We start from the raw sequence: 16413 nt of genomic DNA on the forward strand, positions 1-16413 counted from the left end.
TAAATGAATCCTGTGCAGTTTTGACGCACTAACTTTCAAACACATCAAGTCAAGGCCTGAGTGAGAAAATCTGCTTCGTTTTGTTTTTTCCAGACAAATTCTAAATAAACTTGGGAAGGAAAATAAATGAAGACTTCCCGATTTAGAGGACGCGGGAATTTATTCACATACATTTAGTTCTCTTTTCAAATAAGTCAATTCCAGCCTCAAAATATTTCCATTTGTGTCCGTTTACGACTGTTTAAACATTCAGGCTTTTGTTCAAAACAACTGCAGCCCAACTTTTTTTTACTTTAGCTCCCCCCCTCATCCATCACACTCACTTTTTTGGGTAAATACGCTACAATCACTTTTTATTCCCACTGCTGATATAAAATAGTGGAAAAAAACAATCTTAATGATGTGATATATCCAGATGCATGTTTCTAATGAGGAGGGAAAATAAAGTTCTTTCATATATTAGACTCATTTCTGTTTAGATTTAAGCTCATGCAGACAACGCTGTTTTTCAAGCCAAGGCACAGAGATACACCGTCTGACCAAGCCATCCTCCTCTGGTGACAGAAACGCCTCAGAGAAGTCGCACGCGGCAGGAAACTAACTTCTCGTCGAGTCTGGGCCCAGTCCAAACCCGGCGCTGTTGTTTTGTTTTCCACAGTCTCTGCCGTTTCTTCAAGTCATCCTACGTTCGGATTATTCACGCTGATAATTCAGACCGGCCCAAAGCCTCAGTCTGAATCCGAGCGGTCGCTGGGCTTGGAGGACTTGCGCTTTCGCTTCTTCCTCTTCTTCTTCTTCTCCCTCTTCTTCTTGTCCTTCTTCTTCCTCTTCTTCTTGCGACAGTGGCCCGAGGATGACGAAGACGACGAGCTGTCTGAGTCGGAGGAGGAGGAAGAGGAGGAGGAGGTGGTGTCCTGGAGCAGCTGCTGCAGCTGCTGGATCCTACAAGCGGCGGGGAGAAAGAGGAGAGGATAGGAGGTGTTAGTGTCGAGCCTGGGGAGGAAAATCCAACCGATCGTACTCCACACAGGCAAACGAGATCGCACTTTGTCCAAATTCTGGCCGCTTTCTTTAGAGGTCGGGTTGTACAGACAAACTGTTAAAACTGTCCCATCCAAAATGATGAGGTGAAAAACTAACACATTTACTTCAATTAACAAGAATTAAGTGGCTTCAAGCTGGTGAAAGTTATTAATAATACATCCTACTGCAGGTAAGACCGTGTCTTTTCATAAGTACTCCATACAACCACGCTTCAAAAAAAAGAAAAGTTCATTATGAGTTTCATGTACAGACGAGGTTTAATGCTTTTCTTCTTACAAAATTAAAACGAATAAGTCAAATGAAAGCAACAGTAAAATGATTTTCTAACCAACAGATCTCTTTAATAAACAATCCCATTAAAAACCTTTTTTTCCAGCCTCACTAATAAACAAAACAACAACTGCAGCGGTGCATTCAGCAGCCGTACGGCAGAGCAACAAACTACAGGGGACACCAGCAGCTTCCTAAGTAGGTCTGGTGGACAAAACAAACGGCCTCATCGATTCCTTCCTCGGCAGTCGAAGGAGGCGGCACCGCACCGCTCCGCTCAGCCCAGAACCGAGCGTCCGTCAGACACTGAAGACAGTCGAGCCTCAGACGTTTAGTGGAGCTTCAAGGGTGAGAACAGAAGCCTGAGAGCATCTTTAATGCTCAAAGTAAAGACCACACAATAACCTAGACAGCTTTTTTCTGCTCTGAGCTGCATAGAAAAGGCAGAGACAACAAAACATCTTCACATAGATAAGTAAATTAATTCGGATGCATCTCTGCATCAGAATTAATGCCTGTAATAATTCACATTTTCCCCCTTCCGGTGCAGTCTCCCCTGAAATATATAAATAAAATAAATAAATGAAAACCCTCCAAGCCATTATTCTGTATAAGGATCCACTCCAAACACGGACAGACTCCAGCTGCCCTGATAACGGTCTGATTCAACAGAAGGGGGAAAAGGAAAACACTTATGAAGCACCTTTTAACCTTATCTATGTTCTACAAAGTGCTTCAGAATCCATTTCTAGACTCTGTAGACAACATGGAGGCCTTATTTCTTCCAATCACTCATCTATGGGTATTATGGGAGTTCACTGCTTTGTCCCGTCACCACCTGCAGATTAATTACACTGACTTTATGAGCGGCATGATGTGATTTATATACAAATATACTGAAATCTAAACAAGACAGCCACCTCAGCACACTCCTTCGGCTGGGCAAAGAAGAACCTACAGCTAAATCTGCTGCAGCCCCAACATCAGCAGAAGAAAAGAGCTGCTGGTGGACCCGAGAGGATGCCAAACTTCCAGCTGATCCCCCTGTCTGTCCACGAGGGGAGTGGAAGGTGAGAGTCCTCAAGGATACGAACACCTGGGCAGATCCTTTAACATCTGCAAGCCCACGCTACCATCTCTGTGAGACAACAGCGGCCAGTACCATCTTCTACACAGGAAGCTTAAACCGATCGGAGAGGCTGGTACTGTGGCAGGTGAACCAGTGGCTGCCCGGGACAATGTTGTCCAGGCTTCAGTCCATCAATAATAAAGCCAACTACCCACTGCCTGGCACTGCGGTTGGACAGAAAAGCACTTTGAGCCACAAACCGATCGACATGAAGTACTCCGCTGACTGCCACAGGAAACCCTTCCTCCTGTGACTCCTCCTCCCCGTCTCCCAGCACCATTAACTGTCTCTTTAGTCCAGCTATCCTGCATGTTTTAGTGGTTTCTCTGCTCCAACACACCTGATCTGAAAGAGAGGGATTAACAGGCTTCTGCAGAACTTGAAGACCTGCTGAAGAGCAGAGAAACAAAGAAAACCTGCAGGACAGTGTCCCCCCGGGACCAGGACTGGACACCGCTGCTTTAGTCTCCCATGTAGCACAAAGAAAGTCCTCTGTATGAAGTTTACTAATTAATATAGCTGTTTATTCATTCACAGCTGCAGGTGCAAAGAACTATTTGCTCACCAGCATCCCTGTACGTTCAATAAAACATTCAAGCCATTTTTATTTTCGACTCCTATTTATTTTTACTTTTTCTGTTCCATTCTGAACATCTTCATTAGAGCTGTTTTGTACATGCTGCTTATTGCGTCTCAGTGCTTACATGTGCAGGTGACATTCTTTCAGGAGGACAAAAGATAAATCTGTGCTAAATGTATTTGGGTCTGAAATCACTTCAACTGATTGTACGTTTGGGACTAATGAAGCTTCGTATGGGACTTTGCTCAGAATAAAAGCTGAGAACGTTGTCTCCTATATGTATGAAAAAGTACGAGCAGATATAAATCAGGGCCGCCATGGAGAGAGGAAGTGCTCAAGAAATGCACAGGGGGTTGTTTCTCTCACACATATGGGAATATTAGTCATATATTACATTTAAAAACAGATCATTTAAGACTACTTCCGATAAATGAGCAAATATATCCCAAGATGACTAAAATATTAATAAAAAAGACGAGGGAAAAAAAACAGTAACAGATGGATGCAAACCAACCAAACTAAGAGATATCAATCTAAAATGAATCATTCTCACCTGCAGCGCTGCGATAACCCTGAAAGAGTTTGCGTTTCCAAACACATCGACTGGAGGTATGTTAAACAACTCAAGACAAAACAGCGTACCTGCAGCCGAACAACAAGCCAACAGCGGCCCAGACACGCAACTTAACCCTCGAAATGCTTCTGGATCTTTAAATAACCTTTTTTTTGTTGTAATTCAAGCTGAAACACACACAAACGCCCCTACAGAGACGCTTCATGGTGCACCAACCTCAACACGCAAACATCCTGGTGTCTATTTGTTAGAAACCGGCGCGAGCGAGCCACCGTGAGGTCGTTTTACAGGTCAACTGAAGTTGCCCTGTATTATTTGTTTAATATTATATATTAAAGGAAAAATGTTTTTGCTCAGTGATATAAAGTATGTCACAAAACGAAGACATACCTGGTCTCTTTTTCATTCCGTTTGTTTTCTCGAATTAAGTCGTACATCGGGTCTTCGTGAGCCTGAAACGTAAAAAGATAATAAAGAAAAAAAGAACTGCTACAGTTAACAGTGTCTCCGAAAAGATGTCCCAGCAGCATTTTTTTTTTACAGTCTTACATAAGCACTTTTAGGATTATTCAGATGGTACAAAAGATGTTTAAAAAATGGCAAAAGCTGCATTTATGCTAATCGCTGCAGAGGCTGAGCGTTCCTGCACGGGGGAGGGTGGGGGGGTTCCTCCCAGCTCGAGCTGCATTCGGTCTGCCGCCCACATGTCCAAACCTCAGCTTTGGTCATCCCTTTGAGCTTCTTTTTCTCTCTGGAACATTTAGAAACTCACCACTCTGAACTGCTCCAGTTTCTGGTTGCCTTTGATGAAGAAAGGACACTCCCTGTCCCCTGTCCTGTGTCCGTAGCGTTTGCATCGCCAGCCTTTGAGAAACACAACAAAAAGTCATCGCTTTGTCAGCAACAGGAACGACAGACACCATCATGTACGTGTGCGCAGGATAGCAGATTTTAAACCGATAAAATATTATTTAAAATGCCTTTTTACTGTTAAAAACAAGAGTTTTAACAAAATAAGAGTTTCTGTTATAACTTTCAACAGAAAATACGGATATGATCAGTTGTTCTGCCGTAAATAACCATCCAGGTACGTAAATCCAACTCTGCTCATCAGTCATGGGATTAAATTTCTAAATTAGCCTCCAACTGAACCAGAAGAACATAAAAACTATGCAAATGAAGGCCAGGGGAGAAAAAAACTCAAACATAAAAGGAAATGTGCATCATTTGGGTGTTGAAATATGTGGATTTAGACTCAAAAAAAGCCAAAATCTTGAAGTCATGCCTCTTTTCACTGAAAAGAACTGGATTTCTGTAAACGTTTCACAGTGTTTGGATGTGCTGCACTTTAAATAAAATCTCCTGAGGGAAAAAAGAAAATCAAAGAAAAGACTTATTTGGTTAGAACAGGCTGTGTAGAAAATTGGTAACAATAAGCTTTTTGTTCCTTTAGCTCGGAGACCAAAATAGAAAAAAAAAAAAGTAAATATTTTCCTCAGAGGTTTAAGCAAAACCAGTCGGGCTCAGATCCTTTCGACCGATTTGTGGACGAGCCGTCTGTGCGGTTCTGTCGTGCCCGGCGACTCCTCCGAGTCTCCGCCTGTTCGAGCAGCAGGACGGCGTGTGGCATGAAGGACTGAATGAACGCGGAGTTTAACGGCAGCCGTCGGCGTGGCGGGGTAACAACTCGATCGCTAATCTCTGTCATGTCTGACAGCAAAACAAGACAGGAGTTTACATGTTCTGTGGTTACATTAATCACCATCAACACTCAGTTTCTGATACCTACTGTTCCAGCCTATGAGTTACATTCTTACTTTGCTGTTTGACACTGTTTTTAAAGCGTTTAAATGACATCTACAGCATGTGTCAAATAGAAAAAGTACCAGAAGCTTGTCAAATGACACCCAGGAGACATTATTTACTCTCATGAAAACAAAAAATGTCCTAGTTTTGTCATTCAAATCCACACATTATTCCGCTTTCAATTGTTTAACACATTTTTTAGACTAGGTGGCACAGTGTTGCAGTGGTTAGAGCTGTCGCCTTGCAGCAAGAAAGTTGCAGGATCGCTTCCCGACCCGGGGTCTTTCTGATTGGAGTTTACATGTTCTCCATGTGTGCACACGTGGGTTTACTCTGAGTACTCCAGTTTCCTCCCACAGACCAAAAACATGCATGTTAGGTTAATTAGTGACTCTTAAATTGTCCCTAAGGTGTGAGAGTGGGAATGGTTGTTTGTCTCTATGTGTCCCTGCGATGGACTTGCAACCTGTCCAGCGTGTCCCCCGCCTCTCGCACAGTGACTGCTGCACCAGCACCCTGCGACCCGGAAAGGAGAAGCGGGTAAATAAAATGGATCAATTTTATTTTTGACTATATACTAACAGTTGGATGCGTGCTTCTTTATATCTTTATATAAATGAAAAGGAGAATGTTAAATTGACCTGACCAAATGATACAACAATCAGGGGTTTAAAATGAAACAGATGTTAAAACCTGCAGTCAAATAATGTGTAAAAAAACAGGTAGTGTGCTGGGAGTCTGTAGAATAAACATGGCGAGGCGTCTTCACATGGAGGAGCTGTATTTGTCTTATAAATAGACGATTAACAATTAACCATTACTACAGGTATCCAGGGCTCAGGGTGGAAGGAGCAGGTGGAGGTACGCAGCTGTAAAACAAGTCCAAAAACTACAAAATAGAAGCTGGGTTTATATGCTCACACTGCATCACTTTCACCTCCTTCCCTAGAGGCATCCACAGCCCCCTGGTGGGGGCGTGAGCCAGGAAGTTCCTGGCGTCTTCATTCCCGGGATCAGCAGGGATGCAGTCCTCCGGTTTCTCTTCGTACTCCTGCAACACAAACCATCAGGGGTTTTATCAGCGCCGGGGCGTTTCAAGAACAGCTTCCAACCTGTCCCTGCACCCCCCAAAAACAAACCCTACCTTAATAAACCCCGGAGGAGGTTTTTCATAGCTGCGACAAAACACAAAAATAGTTAGTTTTTCTCTTCCCGGACTGTTTCCCGTGTTTTCTCGCTCGGGTCACTCACAAGGTCTCGATGTGTTTCAGTTTTTGAACCTCCTGGCTGAGTTTCTTCGTGTGTGTGTGGAGTTTTTCCATCTCGTGTTTGGACGTCTTGTGTCTCTTGTGCTCTCGCCCGTCCTCCTTCTCCCTCCTCTCCTTCTCTCTCGCTCGCTTCCTGTCCGACATTTTGGCGCTGACGAGCTATTCTCCCTCAGAAACATGAACTCGGGTGTATTTCACGGTGCCTGCGAGGCATTTTTTTGACTAACTCCTTTGAATACCGAGGCTAACAGGCTGCCTGATAGCAAACATTGCAGTGGAGCTGCTCCACTTCCGGTCCAGTCGGGTGGGTTTATTAAAGTCGAGCGCCCCCTGCAGGCCGCGGGCGGTATGACATGCAGCAATGTTTACATTGTTTTATTTTATTTTAATGAGGCAACAAGTTGCCCATTGCATCTGATTGCGTTGTTTTAATTTGAACCTATGATAATTCATGGACCATTTGATCCTCTTTGTGCTTCGCTGTTTTTCTGCTGCTATATTTATTGCCACAATACGAATCATTTAGGGCCTTTTTGGAAATTTGCCTCTAATGTGTGTGTTTTTGCAACTATTTAAGGTCATATTGGCTCTCTCTATGGTCACATGAATGACTTACCACAAAAAAATGTTAACTACTGTTTCAATCAAGGTCTCCAGTAAGTAATTTTTCAGGGATCAGACTATTATACTAAAAGTTTGGCACCACAGTTTTATAACTTGTCTTGTTGTACAGTATTTTTTTAAATAACGATTTTCTTTGTTGTCAGGTAAGCAAGATGTGGTGTTAAGACAACCTTAAAATAATTATGTAGCTTTACTCTTAAAGAAAACTATGTGAGTCATATATGCTACGAAGGAGGCATGTTGAGAGATTAAGAACAGGATTTTTTGAGTGAAAAGGTTTTAATTTGAGAATCACAAACAGCAGGTTGAATAGAAAAGTGAGGTATTTCAAAATTTAGACATACTATTCACTGAACAGTATTTACAACAGAGTACAGATTTAGCCAATACAAAATGCACGAGAAAAAAAAACAAGTTTCATTTACATACAGCAAAGGATGTTATAAAAAAACCAGGTTCTCATTGTTGTTTGACATCAATCTAAAGTTCACACAACACTCAGAATATTTATTTCTGTACAGAGTTTGGACTGAAGTGCCAGTGCAACGTAAACACCAACGGATGAGTTTCCTCCTAAATATTAACTACAAAATACTGTAATTCGGTTTCAAAACATGTCTGACATTCAAAAACACTGTGGCAAAAAAACAACAACTTCTGCCTCTGTCAGTAAAATAATCTCAGAAACGTCTTCTCACAGAGGACCAAAAGCTAAAAGTGAGCCAATAAATCCAAATACAAAAGTGTTACAGCTGCTTCTTATAAACAGTGATTAGTTATGTTTGTTTAACATAAAAAATGTCTGACTAGATGTATAAAAACTTTGCAAACCGAGAAGGGTAATGGCATGTAGATCAGCTCTCTTCGGAAATCCTGACGAGAGAGTAAAAGTTAAGAGTGATGACTCCAGTTTGGGAATTTACACGATACACGGCTTCAATCAGACACAGGAGGCTTTGCCTGAATAAAAAAAGAACATGGGTTAGCTGATTCAAAGCTCCCTGCTCTCAGTTATTACCGTCAGGAGTTCAGGAGCGCCACCCCAGTCGAGCCGACAACAGCCGGCTCCAAAACCCAAGTTAGTTTCTCAGGTTCCCGCTTTAGCCTCGGGAGAAAACGAGGCGGAACACACATCTCCTGCCCTTGCCTTTAAGGAGGAATAATGCAGACAAAGTGCGCTCGAGGGACGCTCAAAGTGAGGAGAGGAAATCCTTCAAGCCTCCCTTCTTCCCGCCCTGGCTGTCCTCCCGCAGGAGAATCTTGCTGAGGCGCTGGACGACCCAGTTTTTCGGTTTGGTGGAAGTGGATCCCGATCCTGAAGCCCCGGAAGAGATGGAGGATCTGCGGGGAGGAAAAAAAGGTTAGATAGAAAAGATTTTTTTGCTTAAATCAAGTTAAAGTTTTGGCAACACGCACTCAAAAGCTAGCTTGCACCTCCAGTAATGATAATAATAAGAGCAGCATGTGAAGACGAGTCACCTAGGCGTGTGAGAGGGGGTCTTGTCTTTGCCAGGAGGCTTCGGGGTCGTCGCGTTCGACCTGCTGCCGGACTGAGGGGTCTTGTGTTTGCCGGCGCTCCCTGGCGTGCTGTGGGTTTTAGCGAAGGTGGCGAGAAAATCCCTGTTCACACCTTTGTGCCTGGACGTTCTGCTGCAGGCGTGGCAGGTGGCCATCTGGGATTAAAAAGAGAGAGAAAAAAAAAAGAACACGTTCATTAATACTGCATGACCTGGACTAGATTCCTCTCAGGCAGAATGACGCTCCGGACTTTGCTCCAGGTCGGCTCCTGGAGCACAGCAAGGCCAAAGGTTTCACACATCGAGCCTCATCCGGCGTGACGGTTTACGGCAGAGTCCAGGAAAAAATAAATCCCCGACACTTGACAGCTGAGGATTTCTTACGGCCGTGCCAAAGGGTGAGATGGGGCTGTTGCTGTGCAGCTCCTCCTATTCTCAGTGCGGACGTCTGCAGAGTCGCCAGCTGCATCTACTCCTGCTAGACGGATCTAAAACAGCCTCTCAAATATATCATGCATGCGTAAAAACAACTGTCTGTGCAAAAAAAATAAAAAAATCATGGACTTGTCAGAATCCCGAGGTGCTACTCTTCAGTCGTTAGCTCACTATGATTCAGCTTGTTAAACTTCAGCAGTTCACTGAAAAACGGAGCATTAACAGCTATTAAGTGATTTGTAAAGAAAAATAAGAACTTAAAAGGGGAACAAAGCCACAGCTTCATAAAGAAAACACTAATAAAGATAAATCGGTGTGAAGATGCAATACAGTCACTCCTAAATTGTGCATGTTTAGCAGAAAACATTTTTTTCTCAATTTCAGACATAATGATTAGACCAAACGATGCTAAAACTCACCGACACGAACGTGGCCATTTCCAAATCTGGCGCCGGGAGAGAGTTGGTGTTTTGACAAGCCGAGGAGGAGGAGGAGGCGACGAGTTCAAACTATCACTATCGAAAGTGTTTTACTACACGAGCCTGCGTGGCCGGCTTATATACGAGCGAGCCCCGCAGCTGATTGGCTCGTCTCTGCACGGGGGCGTGGCTGGACGGAGCGCTGGCCAATGCTGAGCAGGGGAGGGGCAGTCTGAATGAACACAAACACGTGACAGGTCTGCATGCAAAAAAATCTTCTATTTTTGTATACTTTAGAGCCTTACTCAGAGAAACAAACAAAAAAAGCTGCTCTCAGTTCAGCACATGTCAAACACTGATTACAAAGAGGGCAAATTAAACGCAAGATTAGTAGTTTTTAAAGTTGAGCAGGTCCAAAAAATGACTTGCATTAGTGCTCAAAGATAAAGCTCTTTAATTGTGACCAAGTCAGGAAAAATAGCACATTTGAGGGGTATAAAACAAATTGATGCCTAAATAATAAACAAGCGAGCAGACGAAGCTCTCCTCTGAAGGGAAACGCTCCTTTTTTCATCTAACGCCATAAATTATCAGGCATTCCTCTAAACTTAGCCTGATAGAGATCCCAACGGCTGCACACAAAGAAGCAGGTCAGAGCTGATGTTCGGATAGAGCTGATGAATTCCACACTATTTAGGGACGCGGGATCTGAAGAGACCTCCAGTGAAGAATCAGATTAACGTCGCAAAGACACGAAGCTGCCCTTTATGGTCACGTACGAGTGCGTTTTTTTGAGTTTAGACGGCTAAAAGAAGCCCTGGAGTTAAACAACAAGCATCAGTGAAGTGGCCAGTCTTTAGAGTTTTTAGAAAACCTACATTTAGTTGAATTTCTGCTTGGAGATGCGCTGATATCAGAGCCTACTAAAGCAACAACATTCCTGCCACGCAGCAGCAGAAAATGAGGAAATACAACAAGAGACACAAACTAAATATTAATTGTGAGGGATTTTTCTTTCACTTCTCCGAACGTTCACATCATAAATTGAACAAACTCATCTGTAACCAGCTTCAGCTCTGCATCTGAACAGACTGAACTGGTTTAAAAGGAACGAGCCACGCCCAGGAACGGACACGAAGCACCCATCCCAGAAAACAGAAGAAAACTGGAGGCAACAAGTCAAACAAAACAAACAAACAAAACAAAACGATGTTGTCTTTGTTTCCAGATCTGCAGCCTCCACTGGAACTCGTCCCATCAGCGATTAACGGCGCTGGAGATGAAGGTGAGAGTTTAGACTTTCCTGGCTTGAACTTGATGACTTTTAAATGGCTGCTGGGAAATGTGGCCTGGCTCATGGTGCAGAGTGTGTGTGTGTGTGTGTGTGTGTCCAGCAGAGACAACACAGACAGCTGGATGCAGATTGATGTCTGCGGCTCGCATCATCTCATCATCTCACCGTTTCTCCTCCGGCTCCCACCCCTTCCTGGCTCAGATTGAGGCAGGTGAAGGAAAGAAGATGGAGGCGGCGCCGTGTTCGCCACTCTGATATAAGGGCGGAGAACAACAGCTAAATGCCCGGCGTTGAAGTCCAATCCAAACCCGTCACATGTACCCGTTTAATTTACTCTAATCCTGACACACGTGAGCTGCTGCCACGAAGACACTGAGTCCCCCCCCCAAAAAAAAACCTGACCGGTGGTTAATTAAAGGTGAACTGTTGAGGTTTTAGGTCAGAAAAGGGATAAGCAGTCAACTAAATGAAACCGAACACATGCTCAGATGTGATCCTCGGTTATTAAATCCAACCTTCGGCCTTTGAGAAACCAGACTCGTGCCGTTCTTTCCTGCTCATACGCCGGCATGTGATCGTATTTAAATGGAAACGGGAGCTCACGCAGATGGTGACACAGGCAGACAGACTCAGCCTCGATCCCCAAAACAAACACATCACGACTGTTTAGCTTGAAACAATAAAACATGGAAAAAAAAAGGATGTGCAGTATATACATTTGTGGAACCTCGTGAGCATTAAAATTCCTCCTGAACTTAAAAAACTGAGGCTTGAAAGGGAGCTGCGCGCCAAACGGTGAGAAGACAAACATAAACAGACCCACACGGCCAAACAGGCGCGCAGAAAATCAATCCAGCAGATGGGCTCGGCCTATATTTAGCCTCGGCTCCAGAAATACCTCCCTTCCCGTCTTTCTCCCCGGTGCCAGAGGTCGGCGCGGGTTGATCGGTCCGACCTGAGCGCCGCGACATCCCCGGAAGGACGAAGACGAGCCGAGGAACTGGGTGGGGGGGGGGGACAGGAGGACGGCTGACAGAATCAAAAGACATGAGGATGCTTGGCTCTGATCGTCGGTCGTACATGTTTCTAAAATGATGCTGAAGTCATGAAGTCATCGGAGAACGCATCGATGCGACACGATGAACCTGAAAGTTGAGGGATGGGGTGGGGAGGGTCAATCAGCGCCGATAACCTTCCTCTGTCGGCCGCAGGTGGAGAAACCTGATCCAAGACGTCGTCCACTTCCTTCCTGTCTGCCTCGGCTGGCGATTAAAGGAACTTTTCAGAACCAACCGCAGAAAAGAAATCGCCTTTTATTGATTTCCTCGGACAAATACGACAGATTAGATGAAATGATGTCATTCACGATGCTTAGACTCATTTTTTTTTATGCTAAGCTCAGTAACCAGAACCGATCCTCTTCCTCTCTGAGATAAATCGAACAAACATGTACAAAAACCCGTCTTTTATTCTCTGCTGATTCATTTGTGGGATGATCCAAACATGCCAACTCATTTTAGTTCAAATATATTATAAAACCAACTCAGGTAAACCTAAAATAAATATAAATCTACCACCTGAAATTTAAAATCCTCCCATTTTCATCTCATTTTACGCAGAGAAACCAAAGAGCATTTTCTGGACTTCTTCACTTCCTGGTGGTTTTGTTTGTGTTTTGGGGACGGGTCGTCCTGCCGCACGACTCGGAGCTTCAGCTGTCGGGTGGACAGATGGCCGCGCTTTTCTCTCTCGAAACGCTTCCCTCGATGGTGGCACGTGGCTGCGAAAGAAGAGCTCAGACCGTCAACCCCTCGAGCTGCACGACGTCCACTCTTTACGGCCACTTCCTGCCGATCGGGCCGTCGTTTTATAAGAAGCCCGTCGCGATTTCCCGACACGTTTATTCACCTGCGTATCTGAAATGTGGCTCTTTGGTTTCTGTAAGATTTCCGCGGCGCGACCTCCGACTTCATCATCCATTCCCAAGAAGGCTGGAAACGGTCAGGACTGTAATTAACCAGTTTCCTGTCAAAATTTTAAACTCTAGATAGCCGTAATGCACAAAAAAGGGCAAAACTTAAAAAAAAAATGGTCAAAATGACCCAAGATCAGGTCATGAAATGAATCTGGTTAGTCTGATTATTCACTCCCTGCTTCTGGATTTTCGCCTTTTTCTTAATGAAATGAATAATAAGAGTGTAACATGTCACGCGTTTTATGTTCACAAAACCTCGCCTGAACCAGAGGAGCTATTTAAAGCAGGGAGAACTGGGTTCACAAACCGTCTGCTGCACGGAGTCATTTGGACGAACAGAAACGGCTCGGAGACCGGCGGTTAGAAGAGGGAGGTTTACGTCAGGAATGCCGTTAACGAGCTCACGTGCCCGTGGAGTCGGTTTCACTGCCGGTGAGTCAAAGGAAGCTGAACCGTCGAGGCGCACGGACCTTAATTCTTATGATTTATCGCCGTTAAAAGCAACAGGGGGATTACTGGGCCCCCAGTAAAGACTTTTATTAGTAATGCTGAGATGAAACGAGCGGAGCCGGAGCGTGTAACTGAGATGCTGCGATTTCTATTCTTAGGGTTCATTCAGCTCGTGTGATGGACAAAAATATGACCTTATTGTCTGAAATGTCCACCGTATTCTGGTTTGCTCGTGTTTAAAGGCCCTGCAGCTTCACAGGGGCTAGAGTAAACCTTCATCTCAGCTTCGAGTAGTAGTCTTCCTCACACCGTGCCCCGAACGACCCCGAACTGTCAGAGCGCCACGCAGACGAGCGCCGCCCGTCATCGTATCCCGGCCGTTTCCAGCGAATGCATAAAGAAGGTGCTGTAACGAGAGAGAGGAAACCTGAAAAACGAGGCGTCTGAATGGCCGAACGATGAAAAACTGTAAGAGAACAAGAGGCGAGGACGGAGGAAACGCTTGGCGACCAGTTATACTTCTTCCCTTTGTCTGCCTGGAAAAAACAGGAAACCTTTGAATGTTTTTGCCGTCTTCAGAAAATAGCATTTTAACTTCACATTAAAAAAAAAAGGAGGGTTTGTTTGGTTAAAAACAAAGGAGCTGCTCTCTAAAAGAGTAAAAGCAGACACTTTACTTTCACACATTTCCTCCAAAATTAATGTTTAATTCTTGTTTTTGTTCAGTTTAAGAAAAATCTATCAAAACCTTCTTTAAAAAACAAACAAAAAAAAAAAACGAGCACAAAATGGTTTTAAACCAATTGTCTCCATCCTGAATCAGCTTGTTGCCGTTCTGGCTTCCAGTCATCGTTAGGAAAACCCACAGATCTGAAAAAACCCTCTTCCAGGCTGTTTGTTCGGTTTTTACTCAGCAGAAATAACTCCAGTGGATTCTGTAAACAAATATGCTCGGGGTGAAAAGCTCCCGAATAGGAGCTAAATTTATCACGTGGGTGCAAAGAGCTTCTTCAGAATGAGACCCCCCCCCCCCAGAGGACTGATAATATGTACGTTTGTTTATGTTTAAAGAGAAGAAAACACTGAGATAAAGAGTCGTTTTTTACTTTAACACTGAACCTGTCTAAGAAACAATATATGACGCAGTAGGTTCTGGTTTAATTCAAGCGTTAGGCATAAATTAACAACCCAAAACAACATGAATATATAAGGGCAGGGAAATGACTCCGCTGCAACAAACAATTCTGCTGGGAAGTATAAATCTATTCTCAAGGAGGAAGGAGGAAGGAGGGAGGGAGGAGGAGGAGGACTCGCTGTTCTCCTGCGCTCCATCTACGGTGTCTGTCGCTCTCTCAGGGGCCGCAGCGCGACTCCTTTCGATATCTGCCGCCAGATAACCCGTCCAGCGCGCATAAACACGTCTGATTTACGGGAGCGCTGGGACGCGGCTCCGCCGGAGCCGAGGGCGACGCGTTCACACGTCCCGACGGGAGACGAGGCGCGAAACGAACAGGGGATTTACGGCCTCCGGTATAAATACTTCAAACGGCTTCATGTTGGAGGAGCGTAAATGAGTTTCCACTGGTTTTTCCCTCCGACACAAATCTACTGTAAATACACATTCAACCACAACGGTGCGTGCACGAGGTTCGAAAGCTGCAGAACTGCACCGAAAACAACCACAAAATCCCTAAAAGTGGGGCACGTGTGCAATGCGTGTTGCAGAAATCATTCAAATCAAACCAAATACAAGAAAACTATCAGCTACTCTCGTTGTGGGACTCTGACTTCCATCTGCAGCAATATCCCAGAAGTGTTTTGACACTTCTGGGATGAGAAAAACGGGAAGGAGGGTCTGCCAACGCTGGTGTCCTGGATAAAATAAACTTCTGTCCGAGCCGCCACACACACACACACACACACAGATTACAGCTGTTACAGTGAGAGTTTGTTATAAACCGTTCTCAGAGAGCGATGCCTTTGAAAGCAAAAGCAGACAGCTGCACACACAGCCGTAAAACTCAACTCTGGCACTAAAACCACCGAAAAAAAATGAAAATCCTCCACATTATCATGTGTGGAACCAGATTTACACACATTCACAGCGAACAGCAGCATCATTTAAATAAAAATTAAAAAAAAAACGGCATCAATCTCACAGTAAACGGGGGGGTTGCTGCACGCGTGGCGAAAAGTGAGCGAAACAGTCGCAACATGACCGCCGCCGAAGGTGAAGGAGACGCGGACGCTACCCGTGATGTTCGTGAAGCTGCTGTGGGATCAGAGCCGAAGAAGGAATAAAAGGAAGAAGGCGAGCACCGATTTTAATGACGCCGAGCTTCCGTTTCATCTCGCCGCGTCCCACCTACCGTGTTTTCCGCACTATAGGGCGCGCTGTCAACGAATGGTCCATTTTCCAACTTTTGTCATATATAAGGCGCATTAAGCGAAACAAAACACCCTCCTGTCTATTCGAAAGATACTGCACAGACATAAGCGTCAAGTATAAACGCCTGCAGCGCTCGCTCAGGTGCACGACTATAACTGAGCCATAATGCTGCGAGCGGCGCAGCTTTGTAGTTTAACCAAAGTCGTACTAAAACATGACGACTTCTTCCACATATAAGGTGCTCTGGATTATAAGGCGCACTGTAGTTTCTTGAGAAAGTTGAAGGCTTTTAAATACGCCTTATAGTCCGGAAACTACGGCACTCTGACGCAGAGCCGCGACGCCTCGGTGACGTAAACGTCGAATGAAACGCGTCAAGACTTTGAGAAGTGTATCTGATTTAGTAGCACATGTCAAACTGGCCCGGTGACGCTCAGACTGGAATTATGGGTCACATAAGAGCAAAGAAAGAGGTGGATTCGAGTCACTAACAGTTTATTCACATCCCAGCTTTAACACGTTCGTTGCCTTGCTAATAAAGACGTTTGCTCCGTCTCATATTTCTCACATCAGTAGGAATGAACTCAGACCTGGAGCTGCGTTTGTGTGTGTGTGTGTGTGTGTGTGTGTGTGTGTGTG

General features: G+C 44.6%; 2 protein-coding genes and 1 long non-coding RNA gene across 3 annotated transcripts in view; 1 reads left to right on the forward strand and 2 right to left on the reverse strand.

Moving 5' to 3' along the window:
* Window positions 1-141: 141 nt before the first annotated feature.
* rp9 (RP9 pre-mRNA splicing factor) lies at window positions 142-6984 on the reverse strand. The gene is made up of 6 exons (XM_017420647.3): window positions 6655-6984; window positions 6548-6578; window positions 6325-6454; window positions 4370-4461; window positions 3988-4049; window positions 142-942 (listed from the first exon to the last, which is right to left on the reverse strand). Exons 1-6 carry the CDS (start codon window positions 6813-6815, stop codon window positions 729-731), a joined length of 690 nt encoding a protein of 229 aa, XP_017276136.1. The 5' UTR covers window positions 6816-6984; the 3' UTR covers window positions 142-728.
* Window positions 6985-8447: 1463 nt separating this feature from the next.
* lg5h18orf21 (linkage group 5 C18orf21 homolog) overlaps window positions 8448-16413 on the reverse strand; it is a 15085-nt gene continuing 7119 nt past the window's right edge. Inside the window, exons 4-5 of the mRNA XM_017419912.3 lie at window positions 8775-8968; window positions 8448-8636 (exon numbers count right to left, since the gene is read on the reverse strand). Of these exons, the coding sequence (XP_017275401.1) occupies window positions 8486-8636; window positions 8775-8968 (345 nt within the window). The 3' untranslated portion in view covers window positions 8448-8485. The remainder of the gene's footprint in view (window positions 8637-8774; window positions 8969-16413) is intronic.
* On the forward strand, window positions 8526-11774 carry LOC119617056. The gene is made up of 2 exons (XR_005233224.1): window positions 8526-8655; window positions 10895-11774. It is a non-coding gene; the product is annotated as an uncharacterized LOC119617056 (long non-coding RNA).

Source organism: Kryptolebias marmoratus, linkage group LG5 (assembly GCF_001649575.2).
Source record: "Kryptolebias marmoratus isolate JLee-2015 linkage group LG5, ASM164957v2, whole genome shotgun sequence".
NCBI lineage: Eukaryota > Metazoa > Chordata > Actinopteri > Cyprinodontiformes > Rivulidae > Kryptolebias > Kryptolebias marmoratus.

What these genes read in the sequence shown, in the direction of transcription:
- rp9 (XM_017420647.3), bottom strand. Translation starts at nt 6,815, where the DNA reads ATGTCGGACAGGAAGCGAGCGAGAGAGAAGGAGAGGAGGGAGAAGGAG. An exon ending in CTCCTCCGGGGTTTATTAAG is followed by an intron (nt 6,455 to 6,547) that starts GTAGGGTTTGTT and finishes TTTGTGTTGCAG; the next exon opens with GAGTACGAAGAGAAACCGGA. An exon ending in GGAGGTGAAAGTGATGCAGT is followed by an intron (nt 4,462 to 6,324) that starts GTGAGCATATAA and finishes TGTTTCTCAAAG; the next exon opens with GCTGGCGATGCAAACGCTAC.